The sequence below is a fragment of the Danaus plexippus genome (assembly GCF_018135715.1).
Source record: "Danaus plexippus chromosome 18 unlocalized genomic scaffold, MEX_DaPlex mxdp_20, whole genome shotgun sequence".
NCBI classification, from domain to species: domain Eukaryota; kingdom Metazoa; phylum Arthropoda; class Insecta; order Lepidoptera; family Nymphalidae; genus Danaus; species Danaus plexippus.
The window spans coordinates 4,049,148-4,073,040 of NW_026869853.1; the positions used below are offsets into that span (position 1 = coordinate 4,049,148).

At 30.4% G+C, this 23,893-nt stretch overlaps 1 protein-coding gene across 1 annotated transcript; it reads right to left on the minus strand.

Moving 5' to 3' along the window:
- Positions 1-506: 506 nt before the first annotated feature.
- On the minus strand, positions 507-23,147 carry LOC116773050 (uncharacterized). The gene is given in 7 exon segments (XM_032665423.2): positions 507-2,072; positions 2,258-2,423; positions 11,907-12,019; positions 20,582-20,633; positions 20,635-20,672; positions 20,674-21,175; positions 23,103-23,147. Coding segments are annotated over 6 exon segments (1,062 nt in total). The 5' UTR covers positions 20,734-21,175; positions 23,103-23,147; the 3' UTR covers positions 507-1,439.
- Positions 23,148-23,893: the final 746 nt, after the last annotated feature.

The window sequence follows — 23,893 nt, forward strand, 5'->3', positions numbered from 1 at the left end:
TATTTTTTATTTAATTTACAAATTGCGATTAAGGCTTTGTCTCGTAAATATTATTTAGACTGCTTTTGTTCCAAGAGATAAAATTTTAGAGCCTTTAGAAAACTGTTTCGGGAATATCGTATACAGATAAGAGCCAAAACAATGAGAAGTTAATAACTTTACAAAATCCACTTCATGAATATAAACTAGCTTAACAATCCAGATTTGTATAAATAATTTCGAAATAGAAAGAATGTTGGACACCTGGATTGCGTTTGCTATTCAAAGGGTTGGTTTTGTCCACACTTTTTATATAATTGTATGAAAGAAATTTCTAATAAATACTGTTCTTTCGTCTTATACTTGCTTACCATGAGTATCACCATTTTCAATATTGAATATTTTTAAATATCCAAACACAAAGAATAATAAAGAATTTTTTTTGGAAGGTATAAAGCGACAGATAAATAACACCAACAATGAAAGTATAATCGATTTCATTCAATTTATTTCAATAAAAGGCAATATTTAAAAATTTATTTATTTTTCATTTTATTGTGCTTCTCATATTTATAAACTGGACGCGTTCGTCCGAAAATTTTATAATAGTGGATGCTTTGAATCTATACAATGCGAAACAATAGTATAAAAATAAATATCGCTTAAATAATATATGAAACAGAAAACAAGAACAACATTCGATGGTCGAATATAAAATAATTTACAAATTTTAATTAACTGGTTTAACATAATATTGAAACGCTCGTTGGGTAATACATTGTACACGAACGAAATGAGCTGAAGTTTTGAATCACGGCAAGTGTAAAATTAACTTATGAAGAATACAAATTACTCGGAATACATAGCACCAGTGAGAAAGATTTTGGGAAGTAAAAAAGAACATAGTGTGTAATTTACATATATGTGATGTGGATAATTTTAATGTGATATGATTATAAAATTCAAGTCACTAAACTAGCTTAACATACCTACGATTTTTACAATATCTACAATTAAGTAAATTCCACGATTTACAATTCATCTTTTTACATAAAATCAAAAATTATTATAATTTGATAGACTAGCTCGACATAACTTACTAGGACAAAATGGCTACTATCTAAATATGGTCACAAAACTTTTGTACAAATCTTTCTATCCAATTGATTAACAGAAAGCCAGAGAAATCAAAACAGTCATCTAATCGGAAAACTTTTAGCTAATTAGAACCTCTTTTGTACAGGCCTGTAGAAATATAATCACTACCAAATATCACTAAGTTCCGTATATATATTCACAAACACTATTATCGAAGAAGGCAAAAGGCCGTACTGAATATCAGTGAAAGTAGGCCGTTAGAAGTAAATCTAATAAATGCTTGGAATTATATAAAATTAATGTATCACTCAAAATGAAACAGTTATGGCACTTCCATCACCGAGTCCAAATGATCCTATTGTTCATGACATAGGTATTTCAGCTGACAATCGATGTCTCGACGACGCTCTAGTGCCACATGTTCCGCAAGTATTATTACTGTATCCTGAATCAGAACCAAATGAAGAATCTCCACTTGGTGGTTTAGGAGAAGCCCTCGGTGCTCTCCAGCAGTTAACTCCGGGCAGTTCACCACCGGGCCAAGCTCCTCCGCCGCTTATTGGCATTGGTCCGGAAGGTCTCGCTCCAACCGTACCAACTTGTGGGTACAATCTTAGCAACGCATCCAACAACACCCCTTCGTGGAATTCCGAAGGATCAGGTGGATGTATATGGCGAGGAATTCTGTGTTGACCTCTTCGTCTTTCTAATGATTTGGGCCGTCTATCCAATCGCTGCTGTCTCTGTCGATGCGGCAAGGATTGTGGAGCAGGCGGTCTAGAACATGTTCGACAAGGTACCGCTTCACCAACGAGACTGAGTTCGTCTTCAGCGAAGTGGTCGTCGCTATGAATGGAGTCGTCAGACCGATGAGGCAATTCTTCATACAAGGGAGCGCCACAGGAATCTCCACCACAGGAATTACCACCTCTCCAAGAACCACCTGTTCCGCAAACAAAGACCCGTTGGCAATTCGGTCTTTTGGATTCCACCATCTGTAAATATGAATAACATTTTTACACCTTGCAACATTAATAAAATGTAATTTAATAGAAAATAAGCATAAATAAATGAGTTTCTGAGTATATATCGTGTGGTGTAATTTAATATTTAATCTATCAAATAGTTCTAGTGCCATTTTCAAATTATATAATTTTTTTAAATTATATTTTGTACTCACCTCTAGCTGGGGTTCCATTTCCGGTCTATGAGGTAATGGCGGACGCCTAGGCAGGTCTTGTAAGTCCTCGTACAAAGGGGCTGGAGGTGGCGCTCGTCTTTGTGATCCTGCGCTTTGGCTGTGAGAGGACTTTGATGGCAGAAGGTTAGTCACTTTTCGTTTATGTCTGAAACAGAAAAAAACGTTGAATTAAATGTGAAAATAAAATAAAGTCTCCAAATTAAGATATAAATTGGTTACATATTTATATTAGAGGTATGTTGCAGCAAATATCAGATACATTTAAAGCTACAATAGTTAATTCAAATAAACTAAAATATTTTAAGATAACATTTGATAGTCGTGACAGCCATTTATTTGGAGACTATATAATTAAACGAAATAACATTTCTATTGCTTCACAAGTGCTATAAATAACAGGTTCTACACAAACGGTTATTGGTGACTTCATTCATTGCGTGCGCGTACGCACTTATCGTGATATCTCCATTAATATTTGTCCGTGCTATACCGTATCTTAGATCTATAGCTAGTTGACCGCAAAATGGCTACTGAGACAACAATACTTAAATATTTAACCAACCAATGGAACCATTAAATATAGATAATCTGTGAAATTATTAATTCAACTGAACATAAAAGACAGGAAACATTTTGTAGAACTATAATATGATGTTCTAAATGACACAATAAGTTTTATAGGTAGTTTAAAAATAAAATACAAATAGTTAGGTGCACATGAAAAGTAATATGGATTGCGATTGAAAAAGATCTATTCTAATTACATTTTGGAATTTCGACATAAAAACCTTCTTTATGTTATTTTAATCTACAAAATATTCATTTAATGACCTGTAATACAAAAAATATAAAATTACGTCCATTACATACATAGATTTCTCTCCTACTTTACTGTGCAAAGCGTGATTCCTTTCTATTTGAAAGTAATTTCGGTTATTGGGCTTATTATAAACGCATTAGTAACGGTCGTTTGACAGGTATGATTTTTAAGAATCAGATCATGATTCGAGCATACCTTTATTAATGATAATGTAATTGGTTCCGTTATGCTCTTATTTAAAAAACCTCACAGTTAATCGAGTTTGTATGGAACATTGAACATAATTAACCATGGTCTTAACATACCTACATGAATTTAATAGCGATTTTTCAAACAGTATTGAGTACATAATCTCTTGATATTTGAAAGACACATTCGGTTATTTTTTTGTAATATCATAATTAAAAAATATACTATTAACTCAATGCATAATCAAGTAATAGAATTTAGAACTTCTCATAGATTTTTGGTTATGTTTGATTTTGTTTGAAACCATCAAATCTTAACGATTTATAGAAATTAACTGTAACTCTATTTAAATATTTAACAATCAGACTATTTATTACCTGTTCGCAGGTTAATAATATTTGAGGTAGCCAACAAATTCAGGTAGAATTTTTAAACAGCATTAAAATACACTCCATTAAATTATTGCTGCATATATGAATTCGTTACTATGGTTTATTTGAAAATAAAGTTTTAAATTGAATTCACGATTTCAATAATGTTTATAGATTAAAAAAATATATAAGTATTTTAACAATTTTTAAAATAAAAATGCAATGCATGTATATGGTATTAAATAGTAGTATCATTAATCATTTTAATAATGCATATACAACATATTTAAATAATTATTATAATATGTATAAGTCACATGTACCAAAGAATATATTTTTAATTTTTACAATTTTCTTCCGTTTTCTTTTCTATCGAAGATTTAACATAAAATGTAGTATCTACCTACGGCCAAGTTTATTTTACAAGTTGTATTTATTTTTAATAAGGTACCTACTATAATTTTTTAATTATTAAATATTAATCTTCGTGGACGAATTATTCATATGTAATACGTAAATGATATCGACTTGTCTGATATAAATACACCGATAAATAAATTTTCAAAAAGAAATTAAGAAAAAGTCCTGTCAATTTTCTTATGAGGCACACAAAGAACGTAAAAATAACCGAAAACATAATTTTATTTATATGACTTCTGGCTAGAATCTTTTGAAAACGCTTTGTGTATAAAGTTTCAGTCGAATGGTAAGTATTTGTAATGGGGAAGAAATGTCTTTTATCATTCAAATACCCCGACCACCCACACTGATACACACGCTCTATAGTGAAATGGACACTGCAATAAAAAGACCATTAACACCTTGTTGTCGATTGAGTGATATCAACAAGGGGATACTTTTCCTTGAACACTAACAACTACCGTGAACTTTGGCCCTAACCACCATTTAATTTATGGGTTGAATTAAAAGTTTAATTCTCTGTGAAGCTAATTATTGATGAGATTTAATCGGTTTGATTAAATAGAAGCCAATCTGAGAGTACCAAACAAGCATATTTTCTCATAATGTTAAATAAATATAATTGAAAATATATGTATTTATTTTGATTCGTTGTTTATAAAATAAAATGAAAATAAAGAATCGTATAAAATACACAAAAACCCATTCCAAAACGATAAAGTTCAACCATGTAAGTTAGATTGCTTATCTTTATCATTATTTTTCAAAAGATCTTTTGTAAACAATAACAAAACAAACTAGTCCTTATTTACATTTCCGTACGATATAGATTTCTCTATAATTTTTATTTGTGTAAGATCTTTAGTGATGTCATCTCATGCTTGTCGATAAGACATATCAAAATGGACCCAACTAGAGACCATGTAATAATTTATGCTATGAATATTTTTTGTTATCGATAATTCCGAACAAATACGATTCAAATTAATGTCTTTAATTATTGTTATCTGTGATCGGTTTGTCTCTAGATGGGAGGCTTATGGCTCCGGAATTACAAAAAGTAAGGTGACATTCGAATTCAAAGATATTACGTGACCTGCCTTAAAAAGAATCGAGAAAATATTTTTAATCAATATTTACTTATTGAGAAATGTGGATTTTTTTTATATACTTCGGTAAAGATTTTGTTATAAAATTAAGTACTATGAACGTTACAGCTGCGTGAAATGAAATTTGATACATCAACCGTAGAGCATAGGATTTCTCACCAAAAAAGTGTTACAGATATGACCCATCTCGCCACACCTCATTATCTAAGTCGACAACAATACACCTATACGCCAATCAATCTCATATGTTGTCCGACCGATTAGTGACGCGCCACTAATTATCATCGACTGTCGAGAAATACGATACCGGTTCTCATTGTGGTTATCGACAAAATGCGGTGTCGACGTCGATTTGGCGCGAGACATGTCTTGGATGTTGGTAATTAAATTTAAATTACGAGTTTGTAATGGCATTGAAATTCGGATCACGTAATCCAATACTTTTTGTAAACAATGTATTTTTCCAAACTAAAGACGGTAAATTTATTGCTTTGCTAACAATGTTAAAAATTAATTGGTCTCTCGTACCATAATATGCTGAACACAATTTAACGAAATTTGGTATTAATGTGAATAAGACCTAGGAAAAAGTCGGACTTTTTTCACATAAAAGACTTCCTCGCAAATGTAGCGTACACAATGTTTTAATAAGATTTAATTTTAATAAATAATATTATCTTTTCATAAGATATCCAAATTTTGGTTATAAAAATGTAATATATTTTTATAAAAACAAAACAATTTTATTATAATTGACTGTTGAGGAACATCTTAGAATTTTATTAAACACAATGACCTTCAAAATTTGAGTATCTTGTTCCAATTAAAATTTGTCTTCTCGTTTCCCGTATAATGTAATTGTATTAAGATCGGGAGATTCAATACGATCAAAGGCTTATGGGGATTGTTTTGACTGACGTGTTTGTGGTTTTAATAACAAGTCAAGTAATTAGAAGTGGAACATAATATAGGCTTGCTTATATTACTTATAAAATTATAAATATACTTTATATAATTAAAAATTTTAAATTAATTGCGTTATATACTCTTTTCATGATTTGAAATAGAATATATATACATATAATACAGATCTTTATTAGACACTGAAATTCCATTTAAAAGTTCACAACTTAGCCGACAACGCAAAGACTAGTGTTAAATAGAATAACCCAACTATTTATTTACAAAATCGTTAAATTCCTTGGTAATGGTGTGAAAAGTAAAATACCTAGACAACATTTTAAAGTGATGATGCATCTGCATTTAAAGTTCTAGAAGCACTAGACTCGCAAATGGTCTGAACATAATCGAGAATTGATGGTGCTTTTCTAGAGAAATTACTTTTTCTTAGTCGAATATTTTCTACTGCATGCAACAATTCTTACTCCTCGTATTACAACCATATACGAGACAATAAATTTGCGTAGACTTATAGTCTAGTTAAAAAGCATTGAAAGATAGTTAAAAAAAAAATCATTTCACGGCATTTGGATTGAAATAGCTGCACAAAGGTTTTACAGGACTGTCAGATTCAGAGAGCACATAAAGCTAGATAGCATCTAGAATCTAGGTTACTCTAACATTAAGTGACACGTCAACATGTCAGAGCAAAGTTTATGTTCCGTTTAGAAGGTATTTACGAAGTGAAACCTAATAAAGAGTATTGTCTTAAAACTCTTAATATAAAATTCGTTGAGCATATCTTTATGATATTGTATTATAAATATTATTACCATATGTATTGTATCGGGTTTATCGGATTATAATCTTTCACTTTTATCGCACAAAGTTACGAACTTTTCAACTTTTAGAGTTGCATATTTTTAACTTTCAAACTCGAACCCAATGGATAGTGTGAACAGCGGGTACATTTTAGCAAAGTTTCCGTCTGAAAAGTTTACAAAATTGGCATATCAAAGTTACATAGCTGTTCGGAACTTATTTCAACTTCCAGAATGTTCCTGAACGTTATATCTATTGTCTTGATCTAGTGTTTGGTTTTAATATTTATTACTTTGAACTCAGCCGTGCTTTTGTACCCCGTTATATGAAGTACCTATAACATATTACAATACTCCTTTTAATTCAATATTGTAAATTAAATTTGATAAACTTGCGTTTATCAACTGAATACAGAAATGTTTAATCATACCATTCAAAACGGCTGGTTACTTTCGAAATAATAGCAAATTCTCATAAAAAATACATCAACAGTAATATTTGATAACTCAAATAATTAATTTACTAATTATTTACAAATACGAAAACATTTTACTTTATTAAAAAATCACACAATATATCGTTATTAAAATTGCATGCTGATATTAAAATCATCGCTAATTTCAACATTGAATGAGTTAAATGTATCAAAAATAAATACATATGTTATTTGTGTTAATTCAATAACAGGACATGACAATTTGCGATAAATTTTTTATCAATTCGAATACGAAATTATTCGGAAATTATGAATACCTATATGTTTTAAAGGCTACTTTAAATATATTAGGAAATTCATTTAAATTTGGTCGTATATGAAAATAATATACTATATCGACATCTGTATATTTTTAAACCTCTTTTAAATGTAACTAATATATTTCGAATATACTACGCGGATTTTATTATTTTAAAACTACATAATCGAGATGTGTCGTCTCGTCTGCCCGTGATCACGGTTGCTGACAAGTAACCGAAACGTCGGGATTATGTAGTTTTAAAATATTAAAATCCGCGTAGTATATCCGAAATATGTTAGTTTCATTTAAATGAATAAAACCCGCGAAAGTCTTAGATCTCATTATTTAAACCTCTTTCTCAGTGAAAGATTTGTATGTATATCCATTTATATCCGTCCAGTTATTTAGAATACGAAAACGTTCAGATTGTAATTTATAATTTTTGTTTAAACTAAAAATAAATATATTTTATATGCAAATGGTATCCCTATTATGTTTTGAGATCCAAGAATAAGAGTGTTCAAGCCTCGACATCCTTTTTATGATACTTCGACGCGACACCTACAAATTTAAAAGATTTCTTATAATTTAGATTTTGTGTTTTTTTTCCAATAGTTTAGTTATAACGTCAAAGATAATAAAGTCATTATTGATTAAAACGTCGCATAAAATTAAGCTACCGTATCTTTTTATGATAATTAACATTATTTCTTATATATAGGAAACAATAGATACAGACGGAATAACATTGTTCGGAGCTGCCATGCGTAAAATTCTGTGGCTATTCAAATCAGACCACAAGAATGAATTGAGATATCATGCAAATATGTGATTGTATGCAGATTACTGATAATAAGCTCTTGAACGGCTGAAATCAACAAACCTTATGTTATCTGAAATTCAAATAAATTTGAACTTTAATGTTCAACAAATAAACATCATAATCATGTACTCATGTCTGTAAATCTACAGGACTAAGAATTATAATTGTAATGCAATGAATATCAGTTCTTAAAATTCAAACAATAAGATTTTTTACTGTATGATCCCAGGTGTTGTGAAATACATAATTGTTCGACTACTCAAAGACAATGTGTCTTAATGAAGACTTTATCTCTTTATAAACCACATACTCTATATTATAATATAGCACATAAAAGCGATTGTTACGTTATTTTCTAAATATAATTATATATATATTTACCAGAAAACATAACTAGCAATTGCGAAAAGAATGTTTTTTTCTTAAGCGCCTCCAGGACTAAAACTTCAAAAGAAAAGGGGGTTCTAAACGTCAAAAAAATATATTTTAAATACTAAAAACTGAAAAAGAAAACAGAAACGGATTTGGAGTCTTTCGGTTCTATGGTTATTTAGAGTGCTGAGCCCCTCAGAGTTAAGACAAAGGGACCCAGTAAATAGTCTATTGTTTGGACCCCAGTGCGGAGGGGGCTCAAGTTTACGCGGGTTTTTTAAGTACACTCAAGGGTTATTCGGTCGAGAGCTTCGGCTGTGAGATCTTTGATATTGGTAAAGTTGGCTTTAGTTGCATTTCACTGAATGGGAAATAAAATCTAGTTATGAAATGTTTCGCGTAAATCGAAATAGTTCCTATATTGCGGTAAAATTTGTTTTATTTTTTCTTTGCGATTTATATTTACCAAAGGTATTGTATTTTTTAAACTGCACATTTAGTATTTAAAGTCAATGTGTTAACCGAATTGTAAAAAATATTGTTTTTTGCACTTGAATATTCATGGCTCTTGCTACACTTGCGCAAGAGTGAAACGCCCTCGACGTTTATTGGCTAACCCGCATTGTTTTAGCCAATCGCGATCGTGCTATTTACAGTATAGTTTTGGCATAATTAGTCACGCATTAAATACGACGCCAAAAAAAAAAACTGTGAGAACATCAGCCATTGAAAAGGAAGCAATATTTGATAGCATATGCTGAATTCTTTCCTCGCAATTTCCTGTAATTAAATAAAATTACAATTCCTATCACATATCAGACATTTTTTTAGTATTGCAAACAATGTATAAAAATGTGTTTTTGTTTCCAAAACCGATAAAAATCATAGGTGTTCTTGGTATGTATAAAATGTACAGGAAGCAGGATGTATGTTACCATATTGACATTCTGATGATTTATGAATCATGGGCGCGCGTATGCAGCCATATTGTATAAAAATAGTTTATTTATTTTATTTAAGGTTATTTACACATTGTAGGAAATTTAAATTAAACAGCCGTTTAAATTTTAACTCCGTATAATAGTAATGCAGGGATATAATTTTGTTTGTTTGTTAAAATTCTTACAAAAATGCTAAATAAAAAATTGAAAGCGAGTTAAATATTTAAAAAGTTATTTTGTCCACTTTTATAATTGCAGTATTTTTTTCATTTTGGTGTCGTAGCTGAATGGGCTTTTTATAACATCATAAGAATATCAGCACACAAAAACTCATATAAAATCTAAGGACAATAACGCTAAATTTAACATTAAGTTATGTTATCAACATGTTACATTCCTTATTTTATAAGTTTACAATAACCCTTGTGTTTAGTGACTGTTTGGACCGTTCTGTCTGGTAATACATAAACAATCAAGGTAATTTGAGAATTTGTTAGCAATACTTGTCTTATATTTAGCCATTGTAGAGTAAACTAATCAAAGAGTATGGCGTCTGGCGTTAAAATTAATTTCAGTACTTACATATATCGCACCTACAACGCTTCAACGGTTACAAATATTTGTTCAGAATTTTTATTTAACACCAAAAGTAATAAAAATATAAATAGTAATATTTCCATAGGAAATACAGTTTCGATATTTTGCTAGGAAATTGATTTCTGTCCGTAACAATATCCCGGGATGACCCATGTCGCAAAAAGCTGTGGCGCAATACTATTTTTGGTAATACCGTGATAAAGAATTTTCCTATTTCCTCCAGCTTTTTAAGAAATAAAACATCCCGCTCCACTATATTAACTATGAAAACTTCCGTTACAGGAATATTATATGTGAGTTTTAGTCAATAAAGATATTTATTTGATGTAAATAAACTGCGCTTGTTGCTATAGGATTGAAATAAGACTTACATACCTAGATGCCCTTGTAATTGTCGCCGTAAGAATATAGTTAATGCACGTAAGGATTGCCGTTGTTTCCTATCAAGATATTGATAATATGTTTTACTATGCTCTTGGTTTTCTAATATTATTTCTCAGTACTAGTAGTAAGTACTCATCCTATACAAAAATAACTTTAAACAATTCCTGTGGATCCTCTTTACTGGAGTTACTGATATTTGCGATGTTTTTATATTACATGAAATTTATAAAAAATGTCCCATCAATTGTGTCAATAAGAAAAGCCATTTTATAATTAATTATATATACATTCAACTCTTACGCAATATAATCTCGATATAATATACACGGTATGTATTTATAACATGATATGTGAACACACAATATGCAGTAAGAAAACAATACGTCGACGTTTTAAGTGCTCATCTTCGTAAATCTGACTCTAAACTGTCGTAACGACAACCCGGGTACCATTGCACGTAGTTAACATTGGGATGGTGGATGAGACGAGATGAGAGCGGAAGTTATTGCTTAAAGATTATTATTAGAATGGTGTCTCTAGTTGAAGGAGTCAAATTTTTTTGGCAACAGGCTCCAGATGTGCTTTCTTTGATAAATAATATTTCGATGTTGAATACTAATATATTTACTAAACAAGTTTAGTTTTAAATTAAAAATACATAGCCATATGTTTGAATCTTATTCAAATCCCGTATACAAACATTTGCCATATTATCATATCATATATATAGTATTTCCGTAATAATCTTTTCTTTGGACCATCAAAATTCTTATTACTTACAATGTCAACAGTTTAAATTCGGGATTAAATCTTAAATATGTGACAGCTACTCTAATCAACTTTCTCGAACCATTGCTCGGCACGTATGTGACGACAAGCTTAACGACTAAAATGTCACTGCCATGCGGTTTTCTACCATCTAGGACGCTAATTCGTTAATTTATTCTTCGGTAGAGAGGTTCTTAATATCTATCACGATAGATACTTGTATTTAATCAATTACTAAATGCAACGAATTATTTGCTGCTGTTTTAATATACACTTTATACTTCCGTGTCTGTGTTTTGCGACGTAAATTTAATATTTATACATTATAGTTATAGGCAACACTAACAGCGTATTAAATCAAGTTAGCCCACTTACTTCCAAACAAGTATGGCGCCTATGAGCACTCCCACGACGAGAACTATGGAGCAGAGCGCGATCACCGCTGACGTCTGAAATGAAGGGCCGCTGTGGTTGTAGGCGTCTATCTTCTGTAGAGAAAATTGAAAGTTATTATTAAGGTATGTCATATTATTTTACCCCACAGGTATGTTTTAATAGCGATTATTTACTCAGGTGCATATTCAATTAAATTAATTTTTTTTATTCCATCATTATTCAATATATTTAGGAGCAACGTTATTTTATTTCGTAAATCTTTTCTTTGATAAATAGCCAAGCAAGTTGTTTTAAACAAGGAGATAAAATTGGGAATGTCTGAAGATTTTGTAGCAATGTATCATGCAAGTGTAGTACCATTGATTCAAAACTTGGTTTTGGTCCAAAAACGACAATTTCATGTAAATTGAAATAACAATAAATATTTTTTAAAATTACATAATTTCTATTCGCATTCAAAACATTCAGTCAATTATGTTTTCATTGTCATGAAAAAAGTTAGGAAATATATTAACAGCACGAATAATTTAATTCCGAAATCCTTGGACTTCCTCCAAGGAATCGACGGACATAATACAATTGTGTCCAGGATTTGTCATAAATCGCATAGCATTATAGGCATTCTTGCTACTGTGGAAAGATGATTATTGCGTGAATGTTTTTCGCGAGAGCCATAATGACTTTTGGACACTGTATATCTAATTTGTTTTATAAGTAAAGAATCAACGGTCTTTGCCAAATGTGTTTGCTTCCCGCTTTGTGCTTGTGAATTTCGTCGGTCATAGCTTATTTCTGCCAAATGTTATACAATTTGAGTTCTTCATGGATGTCACCTTCTTTTATTTCTTCCATAGTAAATCTTTGCGTTATTCTTTGCCACATAAAATGGAATATCTCAATGGCATGAATCAAATATGTTTGTGTCTTCTACTCGACCCGCTATTTTTAAGCCATTTTGTACAAGAATATTTTAATAAAAGTAAAAAATATGTCATCTTCATTTCTGAGATAAAGAGAATACGCTATGGGTAATTAAATTTTTCTGTACAAAATTACCATTACATTGCTATAATCACGTGCACCACAAGTTTTTGTAGCGTTATAAGGTGTGCTGTATATTAATATCTTCATGCTAGACGTCACGCAAGGGTAAAAAGGGTCATTATAAGCCCCATGTAATTTTTTTCTCCCTTACAACTCAGTTTTTTGCTCACCAAGGGGTTGTTTTTTATTATAAAAAAAATTGTTTGGTGCAAGTTTTAAATTGCTTTATTAAAGCTGACGTTAAAGGTGCTGGGATTGTTGTAGGGAGTGCAGACGATTGAGTAAATAATCGTATGATATAATGATGAAAAAAATTCTCATCCTTTTTAATTCAGAGTAAAAAAAATGATCAGGTCTTAAGATTTCAAGGTTCTATTTCTACAATGTTTTTTCATATATCGTTTTAACTTTGACTATTTATAATTAATTCATAACTAAAGACAAATAATAAATTAATATTGAAACTTTATCTTTAGTTAAAATCTATTAAAGCCATAACCGATGAACAGTCAAGTCAATTCCCCGTTCACGACAGATGGCCACAATGCTCCAAGCCAGCTGTATAACCCTCAAAATATTGTATTGTTTGTTATTATCTATATCATTCATAATAGCTTATAATAACAGAAATAATTTTAAACCATTTTCATCCTTATTTTAATCGGAGTAAGGATTATAATATTATTAAATTTGCATAGAATAATCACAAAAAAAGATGTTCATCGTAATCATAACACTTTATATATATATTTTTATTCGTTGCAACCTAGGGAGTCAGTGAAAGTTATTTGTTACAGGATTGAAGAATCGGTAGAGAGAAGTAAAAGATTTAGTAATAGCTATGTATGAAATTATAGCAATTTGAATCTATTAATTGGGAGTGTCTATGTACTTATGTATATTTTTAACGGTTTCGAGCCGGATTGTAAACTCATTACTAGAATTTTTACTAATATTTTTCGAAGCTTGAATCTTTGCAGTATGTAATAACATATAAAACGAAAATAGCTTTCAACTGAGGCTCCGTCCTCTTGAATATCGGTTAAGGGACTAAAATAACCTTTTACGTGGTTCAATTTATTTCCATATATAAAAATTTATATAAATTTAATTTGATAAAAATAGCTTCCACGTATTAGGCATAAACCTAAGTGCCTGAAATAATATAATTGACTAATATATTTAAATTCATATGTATATTTTTTAATAACTTCACTCTTCTTTAATGTTAAAAACCATTTTAGAAAGTTACTTATAATTCAAATGATTCACAGGATGTCTAGACCACGCATCCTTCCCAGCTTTGTAATGAACTGACCGCATATTAAATACTAAATGTAAATGCCTGTGACTCAGTACGGCAAAGTAATGAGAAAGATGTTAGATTTGGTATGTTCAAACGTGATAATGGCTTTCACGAAGATTAGAAGATCAGTAGGAATTTTAATTAAACAAAGAAATTTACTAAAAAAATGTAGACTTTGTTTGAAAAATTTTACATTGTTTCAAAAGATTTAAAAAGATATATTTTACGAACATGCATAAAGTGAGGCTATTCAACAAGTAACCCTAAAAAACGATAAAAATTTCTAATAAATTAAGAAACAGCAATAAGTGTGAATGCTTTGGGGTGGAATAATGTTTTTGGACGATAATACGTTTATTCCACGCAATTAGGGTGTGGGGGAAACAAAATTATATACAATTCAATAGATTGTATCTTATTAGGGCGTTTGGTTGTATCCCCCCTAAGAAAAGGGAGGGGCGTGTAAATTGGTTGCATTAAAGGTTACATACGATAGGGCATACAACCGTGCATGAAGTAGGTATCCATATGCACGAAGACAATAGACCGCTACATAATATGCGCGTGCACATTCATCGAAATATTGATATAAGATTACATGTAACGAAATAAATGAACTAAAGAGGAATAACTAATGTCAAACTGAGTAAAAACATAATATTAATTACTTTTTTATAATAAAATATTTTTATTTATAATCAAATAATAAAATTTTTTTTTTTATTTTTAAATCGAATATGTACAAATAAAAAACCAACTATTGAATCATCAACTAAAAGTATTGGTATACATATTTTTAGTTTCCTAATGGATAATTAAAGCATTCAGAAGATTGTATTGACTGCAGTGATTTATATAGTCTGACGGCATTGATATTACAAAATTAAGTAAAATAAACTTATAATTACGAGTACATCAAGGTAGAGACTTTCAGCTGAATCAGCTGAACTTAAATATTATTATTATGTTATCACGAGTCAGATCAATTTAAAAAAAAAACCTTATATCCGTTAATTCTCACTAAATACAGTTTAAAAATATCAAAACTTTAATATATAAATTTTAAAACAAATATTTATATCGTCTCTGTAATGTTAATAAAATGCAGACAGTGCAATAAAAATGAATGGCTGACATAGTATCCTGAGCCTAGTTTAAACATCTTGTAGATCTTTCCTGCTATCGCTAACGATGAGACAGGCAATGTTAGCTGGCTTAACATTCTTTTGAAATACCCTTACAATGCATTTACCATCCCATGGTATTATCGTATTTATTTCGAATGAAATAGAGCTTAGAATCGCATAATAAAAGGGCATCGTAACTCTGAGTACATGTTGGGTAATGTTACAGATCAATTGCATACATAGTTCGTTATTGATATAGACACCACAACATGGATAATGGAACTTGTATAACAGTATTATATTTGGGCAAGCTATATACACTATATGTGATACATGCATATTGTTTTGTTCCTTTGCTTGCTTTGATTAATCAATCGTATATAATTAATATAAACGATATAAACATTAAAACCAAATTATACCAAAGGAATAATATTTTTCTTGACATTCTTATATACAGCACAAACCAAAATTTAGGTAAAAATTGTAAATTCCCAAGATGGTCATCTCACGGCAGTTAAAAACGTTGATAAATATCAGAACATGGTCCCGAAAGAATTAAATCGTAAAAAGGACGTCGATTTGTCAAAACGTCCAACTATCTGCTGAGGAATCCGTCATCGGAGCAGAGACGATTTATCGGTACATATCTCACATGGATCTCGAAAGAACACTATCGAGATATCAACGAAAGAAATTCAAAAGTACTCCTGGCGCAGGTAGTGGGGTGACCCTTTATGGCCATTATAAATTACTGGATTCAAATCTTTGACGTCAGTAAATATTCATGTTCTGATTCTTCAGAAACAATCACAATGAAGTATATCACTGTGAACTGCAGTTTATCTCTAGATACAACCTTTTTCTGTATTCTTTCCTTCTTATTTTCATGCAAAAAGAGAAAGTTGACAAGTCTTGAAGAAACTATTAAATGGCCCTCAACAAAGATCTCTTTAATTAAATTAGATTGATCTTCAGAGATAAGCTAAAATGCTTTTTAGTACTATGAAGTTTATAAAAAAAAAATAATCAGTTGGATGGTTTGGAAATAGAAAAATATTAGAAAATTTAATTTAAATGTGGTTCTCGAAATCCACGACATGTGAAGCGTTTTTAAAAGTACAACTATATGGATATAAGAAGTATTTTCATGAAGATGCATCCCCATGTATGCAACAGCGGGACATGTTAATATATATAATAATAAGTATATATGAACCATCTTTCCAAAGTAAATACATTAACTAAACGTAAATAATGTATTTATTAATACCCTTTCATTTCTATTTTAACGAAAAAAAACACTAATTCACGTTTGGTCATGTATTTAGCTTCCACGATGCCTTAAATAAACCCACGATTAAATATTCAAATCATACTACTCAAATTGTAAAATTTACCTTTTCTGACGATTGCATATCTTTATAAACATAATATATTTTGTTACATTAAAATTAAACTTTTAATTCTAAATGAATGTGATATAAACTGCTTTAGTTATAATAAAATATAAAGAATTTATACTCAAAGTATAATAATAATAATGTATAGTACTGAATATTTAATATTGTCTACGCTGAAATTTTTATAATGGTCAACCTATTTATCGTAGGATGGATCTCAAGACGGTAGCTATTTGTCAATGCCGCTTCTATAATATTAAAAAGGAAAAAAAAGAAATTGAAAAGGCTTTAATTAATTTGGCCCGCCTGGGAACTTCTAAATTATGATTATCGTCCTAAAACTTCGCTTGGGAAATGGAGTTTTTTATCAGCATTAAAAAATCCCGTGAAGGAATTGAGCGGTCTTTTGTAAGGTTTATAAAAATATACAGCCAAATATTAATAAAGTTGACAGTAACATTTTAAATGACCGCTATTTCATCACGAATACTTTTAATGCCTTTTATATTTGAAATAAAATGGACAGAAATCATCGGCTCCCTTCAAATAGTAACTATTCGGAACAAGAGAATAATGAGTATTGTTCAACGCGGTTCTAGTGTATATTTTTTTAAATCTGAAATAAATTTCAGGGGAAGTTGGAAAATTTAATATCCGACGTGAGTTAATAAGTTAACAAAGTCCATGCTTTTAAAAGGGTTCAATATTGATGTGTTAAGTTCAGCTCTAACTTTTGTACAACGTCGGAAACCTCTATAATGAAATAAGTGTATTAAAACATTAACTAACTACGATGCTATGAAGAAACTTTCTATTAAGTATAAAAAACACATTTTAATTATACCTAAGAGGAATATTGGAGTAAGTGAGAATAACTGCCCACTATCTAATCTGCGAGGACAATATGGCGTACAATATTAATGTCAGCTTAACACTATTTACCCATGATAGTGTAATGATAATAAAGTCATTGACACAATATTGCATTCATAAATAGCGAGTAAAATCATTTATTTAATATTTCAATTATAATGCTGGTGGAGGAAGACCTGAATCTTACAAAGCGACTCGATTTTAATTGTTGTTTTTATATTAAAACTATTATGTGATCTTACGTACGTATACGAGATTGTAGATGCTGTCTGGCACTTATTGTAAGGCTTGTAAGTAAGTGTTTACTACATACGTACATGGACTATTACCGTATAATGAAAATGCTCTGCCAGCCTTATTAGCGTCTAGGGTACAGTAACAGTACCTTAAAATGAATACTGACATAAAATCACGAAGTATTATCTTCGACCGCCACAGTCGGTTTAGGGTGTATAGTATTTGAAGCCAAATGAAGAGATTGCATCGTAAGCCTAAAACCGGCAGTCTCAATAATCATCATTCACAAATCACATATAATACGATTTATAAATTTTTTTAACGACATTTTCTTAAAGAACTAATAATAATCCTTATTCTTAAATATTTATCTTACACATATTAACTATATACTCTAATATATTCAGATAATATTCGAGTCATGAAAAGTCTCGTATCGTCCTAAATGCGCATAATAATCTTGCCACATCATCTTAGACAATTAAACAATATATAAACAAAGTTCGACTCCATGGTCATTTTAATAAATTATAAATGCTTATTGCTGTTCCATAGCCATGGCATGTAAGTGTGTATTATTATTTATGATAAGACAATATTAGGTTACTGAAACAATAAAATTAAATCTTAACCTTTATATTCATATGCAAGTCTGCGTTCATAGAATTATGAACTTAATTGCTAAGGTAATTTATTATTTTTAATTTAAAACGTAAATGAAAGGTACAAAATAAATTTATGTTAGGAAATATTTTAAACATTTTGTGAAATCTGATCATGAGATGGATCAGGACTTCTTTTAGAAGTAAATAGATCAATTTCTTCAATCAATGAAAAAATTTATAAAAACGTTATACCTCCTCGTCCACAAACTGATTAATATTAAATACTAACAAGATAACAAGATGATTCACCCTCACAGAGGTGGCAGACAAATATTATATATCAAAGATAATGATCACACGGGATTAAGTCATAAAGATATTTAAAAAATAATAAAGTCTAACAAGTTAATGATATTAATTAACGATCTCGACGCGGGCCGCAAAAGAGACCACGGAGCGACCACCCGGTGCTTCTGCGAAGGTGACTCAATTTGCGAATCGACACCTACTTATTATTAGAATAAAATAGACGCTTTAAATGTTTCATGAAAGATATGTTTTAGCCACACACAGTCAAACGTTTAGTCAGTAATATAAACATTTTAGATAACATGTCAAATTGTTTGTAGTGTTTTTACTTGCACATATATTATTAATCTGAGAAATCGATATTTTATTTGATTAATTCCCTGCGACATAAAAAGATAATCAGTAAAAAAACTCACTAAAGAGCTTTATTTAGGAAAGTCGCAGTTGAATGGATATAAATAGCAAAAAACAAATCACATTTTTTATTTAAAAATAAGTAAATAAGTGGCGGAAGTAATCACGGATAGTCTACGTATTTTCCTCTTAAAAGTTATTACTTTTCTGTATAGCCGCCCTGATATCTTAATCAAACGAGACGATGTTATAAAAACCACAAGAATTTTACGCTGGTTATAAAATAAGATAAAAACGCGTTAAGTCTTCGTCGTTTCACGGCCCATTCACAGGACAGATCATATGAATCCTTTTTACTTACGTTATCATAAACGCTATAAAGTAACTTTATTTAACAGGGTAACTGTAATAAAATTGTCTTTCTTGCACGAAATTCTATACCAGATAAAAACAGGAGTAGAAAGTCATAAACAATATGAATAAAGATTCTGGACAACAAAAAGCATTAAAGAGTGTGTTTAACACAAAACCTCAAAAGGCTATGACTAATGAAGCTAATCTTAAAATTACAGTTCCGAGCAAACATTTTAAGCCAGCATTCTTCAACAATAACCGAGTAATGAGGGAAGCAAAAGAAAGCGTATCAACCTTAACATTTCACGTACTTACGAAATCCAGACCATAAACCGTTATCCCAAACTTCTTGATACAACAGAAAGAGTATAATGTCGTAAAATACTGATGAGAGGATAAGACTTATTGTCGCTTGCTCTTGACTAAGAACCGCGTGCGTCAAATATTTAATATTTACTTAAAACGATATTTGTTTACTCATTAACGTTTTAGAGTGTGCGATAAGGTACTGGCGATTTGTCACGTTCGATGTAAAATGGAGCTTTCTTAATTTTACGATAAGCACTTCCGAGAATAATAAAAAATACACCTTCATTTTTAAAGGGAATAATTTTAAATATTGAACGAACGATTCGTAATAGCTGTTTCGTGATGTAGTCTGCTACGAAAATTTAACTAGAAATATACTTATAATATCGCATAAAGGGATTGTTACAATTTTGAACTAATCAATTTTTAAGTTATTCTGTTGTTTAATTAAAAAAAATGGTAACAAAAGGAAACAGCTCCAACTAAATATATGAACGTAACCAAATTTAAATTTATGAATTCTAAAACACTTTGTATTTCTCTTTATGTAAGCTTTTTCCAAGTGGACTGTTGCTGAATGAAGTGGCATTCTAATTAGAATTTGCATTAAACTTTTAACAAATTTAACTTATTCTTACGTTTCTTATTTAAAGCCATTTAAATTTTTATTTATACCGCTAATGTGCATTGATATCCAAAGTGTTTATAGAAAAATAATATAAAGGCTACTCACTGGTTCCGTATCGCAAGTTTCCAAATCTGGTATAGGATCGTCACCACAAATAGTCTGCTTGTAAAAACGGCGGCCGAGGTGGTGGTGGCACCCAAAAATTCCGGAGGTGGTCCAAGACAATCACACTCCGTAAGATCTTCCAGTTCCCACATCTCGTACTTATCTAACTTAAAACTATTCACAACCTTCTCGCTGTTATCACTAACGACAGAATAGCTAGTATCACGTTTGACGCGTTCCACTTCATTAGAAGAAGTCCTAGTTTATTATATTGGCTATGTAAAGTTCGTCATCGACATCACTCCATACGTTTTTCTAACTTCATCTCTATCGTCACTATTATTATTCCATCACTCTCTGATGCTATAACACCGTCATCAACAGTTTTCCTGGTTCCTTGTCCTTTTCTGCGTCAAGTTATTGTTATTAACATTTTTATTTCCAATATTATGTAGTATCCCGCTCAAGTTAGACTCTTGGGAAGGTTTTGTATTGAAGACCTCATACTGAGCGTTATTTGTCCAATAAGCGTACGATGACGCCTTAGTAGGACTATCAGTGTATTTATCGTCCATACGCAGTTTTCTTTAATATCTGTAACAAACAAACATTTAAAATATAAGTCTTATCTTAAAAAACAATCTAAACAACTAATTTCGTGTCAGATACTGGCCGGATCATTCTTGCTAGCATCAAACCACTTATATTTAATAGCGGAGCTAACACCTCATTTGTTTAACAAAGAACACCGCAATTAGAGACTACTACATCGAGAGCACAATAGCTACATTACTATCGATATCATCTGGCTCCACTGGTTATTTTAATTTTTTTTTTACACCGTCAATATAAGCGGATGGTTTGTAGCTATGCACTTTATCGAGATGGTGTCAGAACGTGCTTTGAAAGATTAAAGTTCAATGTATCGGAAATAAAATGTTTGTTGTTCTATTTAAATGTAGTGAGTATTGATAGATAAATTTAAAGATACAAGCATAACATTTTCAATCAATAATCAAATACAAACAATTCAAATATACCTACATATGCCTAGGTGTTAATAAATAAAGTATTTATAGCTGATGCTAATGTTCTCAATTGTAATGTACAGAAGTACACAATGGTGAAGTGAATATCTGAGAAACGGCACAAGATTGCGGGGTCATCGGGTCAAAACACCTTTAAGACTCTCGATGTCATAGTGAATGTGTTTAATACATTCTATGCTTGGATCATTATACGGTATTAGTGATTGATCAATTGACAGGTTTCTCATTAGACACCATTGGAGGGATTTCCATGAATATTATGTTGTGAGTACATTTCTTTGGTATATTCATAAATTAATATTTCAATAGTAATTATAAATTTTGAATGCTTATGCATATCTTAAAAGTCAATTTCAAATGTATGTTATTACAAAATAATGATAATAAGTCATAGATTTTGTAAACATTATCTTAATGAATTATGTAAAACAAAACATTAATATCCATTGATAGGCTTTTTGATTTTGACATTAATTTATTAGAAAGCGATGGATTGTTTCTTAAATGTAATGTGGCCTTTGTATTTCAAATACCCTTCAGTTCTATGATCGGACAAAGATCGTTAAACACGTATGTGAATATGGAATCGATGGTGCAGGTTATCTCATTAACATTTTGCGAGTACCGTCGGAGTTGACACCAGCACAAAGCCAAGGGCTCTCGAGCTTCTTAACGAACCTATTCTATTGGTTTCATATGTGAAATATATTCATTTCTATATCTATGCCTTTATTTTTTTCGTAATAAACTTGAATACATAATGTCAAAGATAATGGTTAAGCGTGATTATAGAATATGATAATTGTATGTTAGTTATAACTGATTGAGGACTGTTGAAATGAAATTTCTACATAAGGATAGATGCCAAAACACTTAAAGGAATAATATTAAAGCGCCCGGAATAAGCATGGACAGCATCCAACTAGATTCAGAATGTCAAGACATATTTAAAACATTGGATCGTGCAATGTGAACATGGCTTCACGACCTATAAAAATGAGTTTAAGTGGCATGGCGGGAATCTGGAGGCTTTTATTATTGCATTTCCTCTGTAGAGTGTATTTTATTGAATATCTATTTTAGCGTTTTAAATTTACATATGTTTATTAATATGACGCTTTTTTGATGTCAATATATAACATTTGCCAACAGATTGTTTGTTTTTTGTATATTGAGTGAAAAATAATAATAACAGCATATAAACTATATTGCATCATGTTGAATTTTGGGTCCCGACAACGTAAATGCGAAAATTATAAACTTATTTGAATATTTATACAACAATGCCTGTAGAACTCTTTATAGTAACAATAATGAGATTAAATTATATTGCTTTGACAGTATAAAATAATTATATTACTTTTCCTTTCATAGCTTTAATATTGTTCCAGTTATTGAAGTAAACATTTATCAAGTATCCGATAATCGAAATATTTTTCATAAGTATAAGGTTATAACATTTAAAAACCAACCTTTATATAAAATAATGTAAATCCAATCCAAAATCATTGCCCACAAACTTAACGTTCACTTTCCATTACTTCGACTTCTCACAACACTAACACTGCACGTACTCGCTCTCAAATCGACAACATGCTTTCCAAACGCTCACAACTAAATGAAATGTTATCCAGCATACAATCCCTTTTATAACCTCGGTTCCTGACGGGGATATCCGTCGATGATTGGTCAACTATTCAGGTAGTCCTTTTTATAAAAACTTTATACCAAAGCTACTTTCTTGTCAAAACGTATTTGAAAATTTGTTATTTCGATTTGTAACGAAATAATCATAGTGTAAAATAACAAACATAGTATAACTTTTGTGTATATAATGTATTCATAAATAGCTCTGCTTCTTTTCGAATTTTTACATTTTTAGCTAGTATTGAACCTGGTTTGAATATTGTTTTAGAAAGAGCGTTTAAAGTAAGTTAAATTAATTAGCAGCCAAGTAAGAATTCAAAATTAAATAAAGTTTAATGCTGAAAAGTAAGTTGCAAAAACTTTGTAAACACTAATTAAGAAAGTGCAAGCGTCAGGTATATCTGTGTTATATGTCTTATGTATAGATATATAAAAACGATGGAACTATTAAAAGGAATTTTGGTTTCGTTGTGAGAAATAAATAATATTTAATTAAAAGGTGAGAGTAAGAGTTATATGATGTTGTTATTTTAAAAGTATTTAGGATAGTATTATTTAAGTTGGATGGTTATTTCATAATTATAGTGATTCAAGTTCATAAAACACACTTATGTTA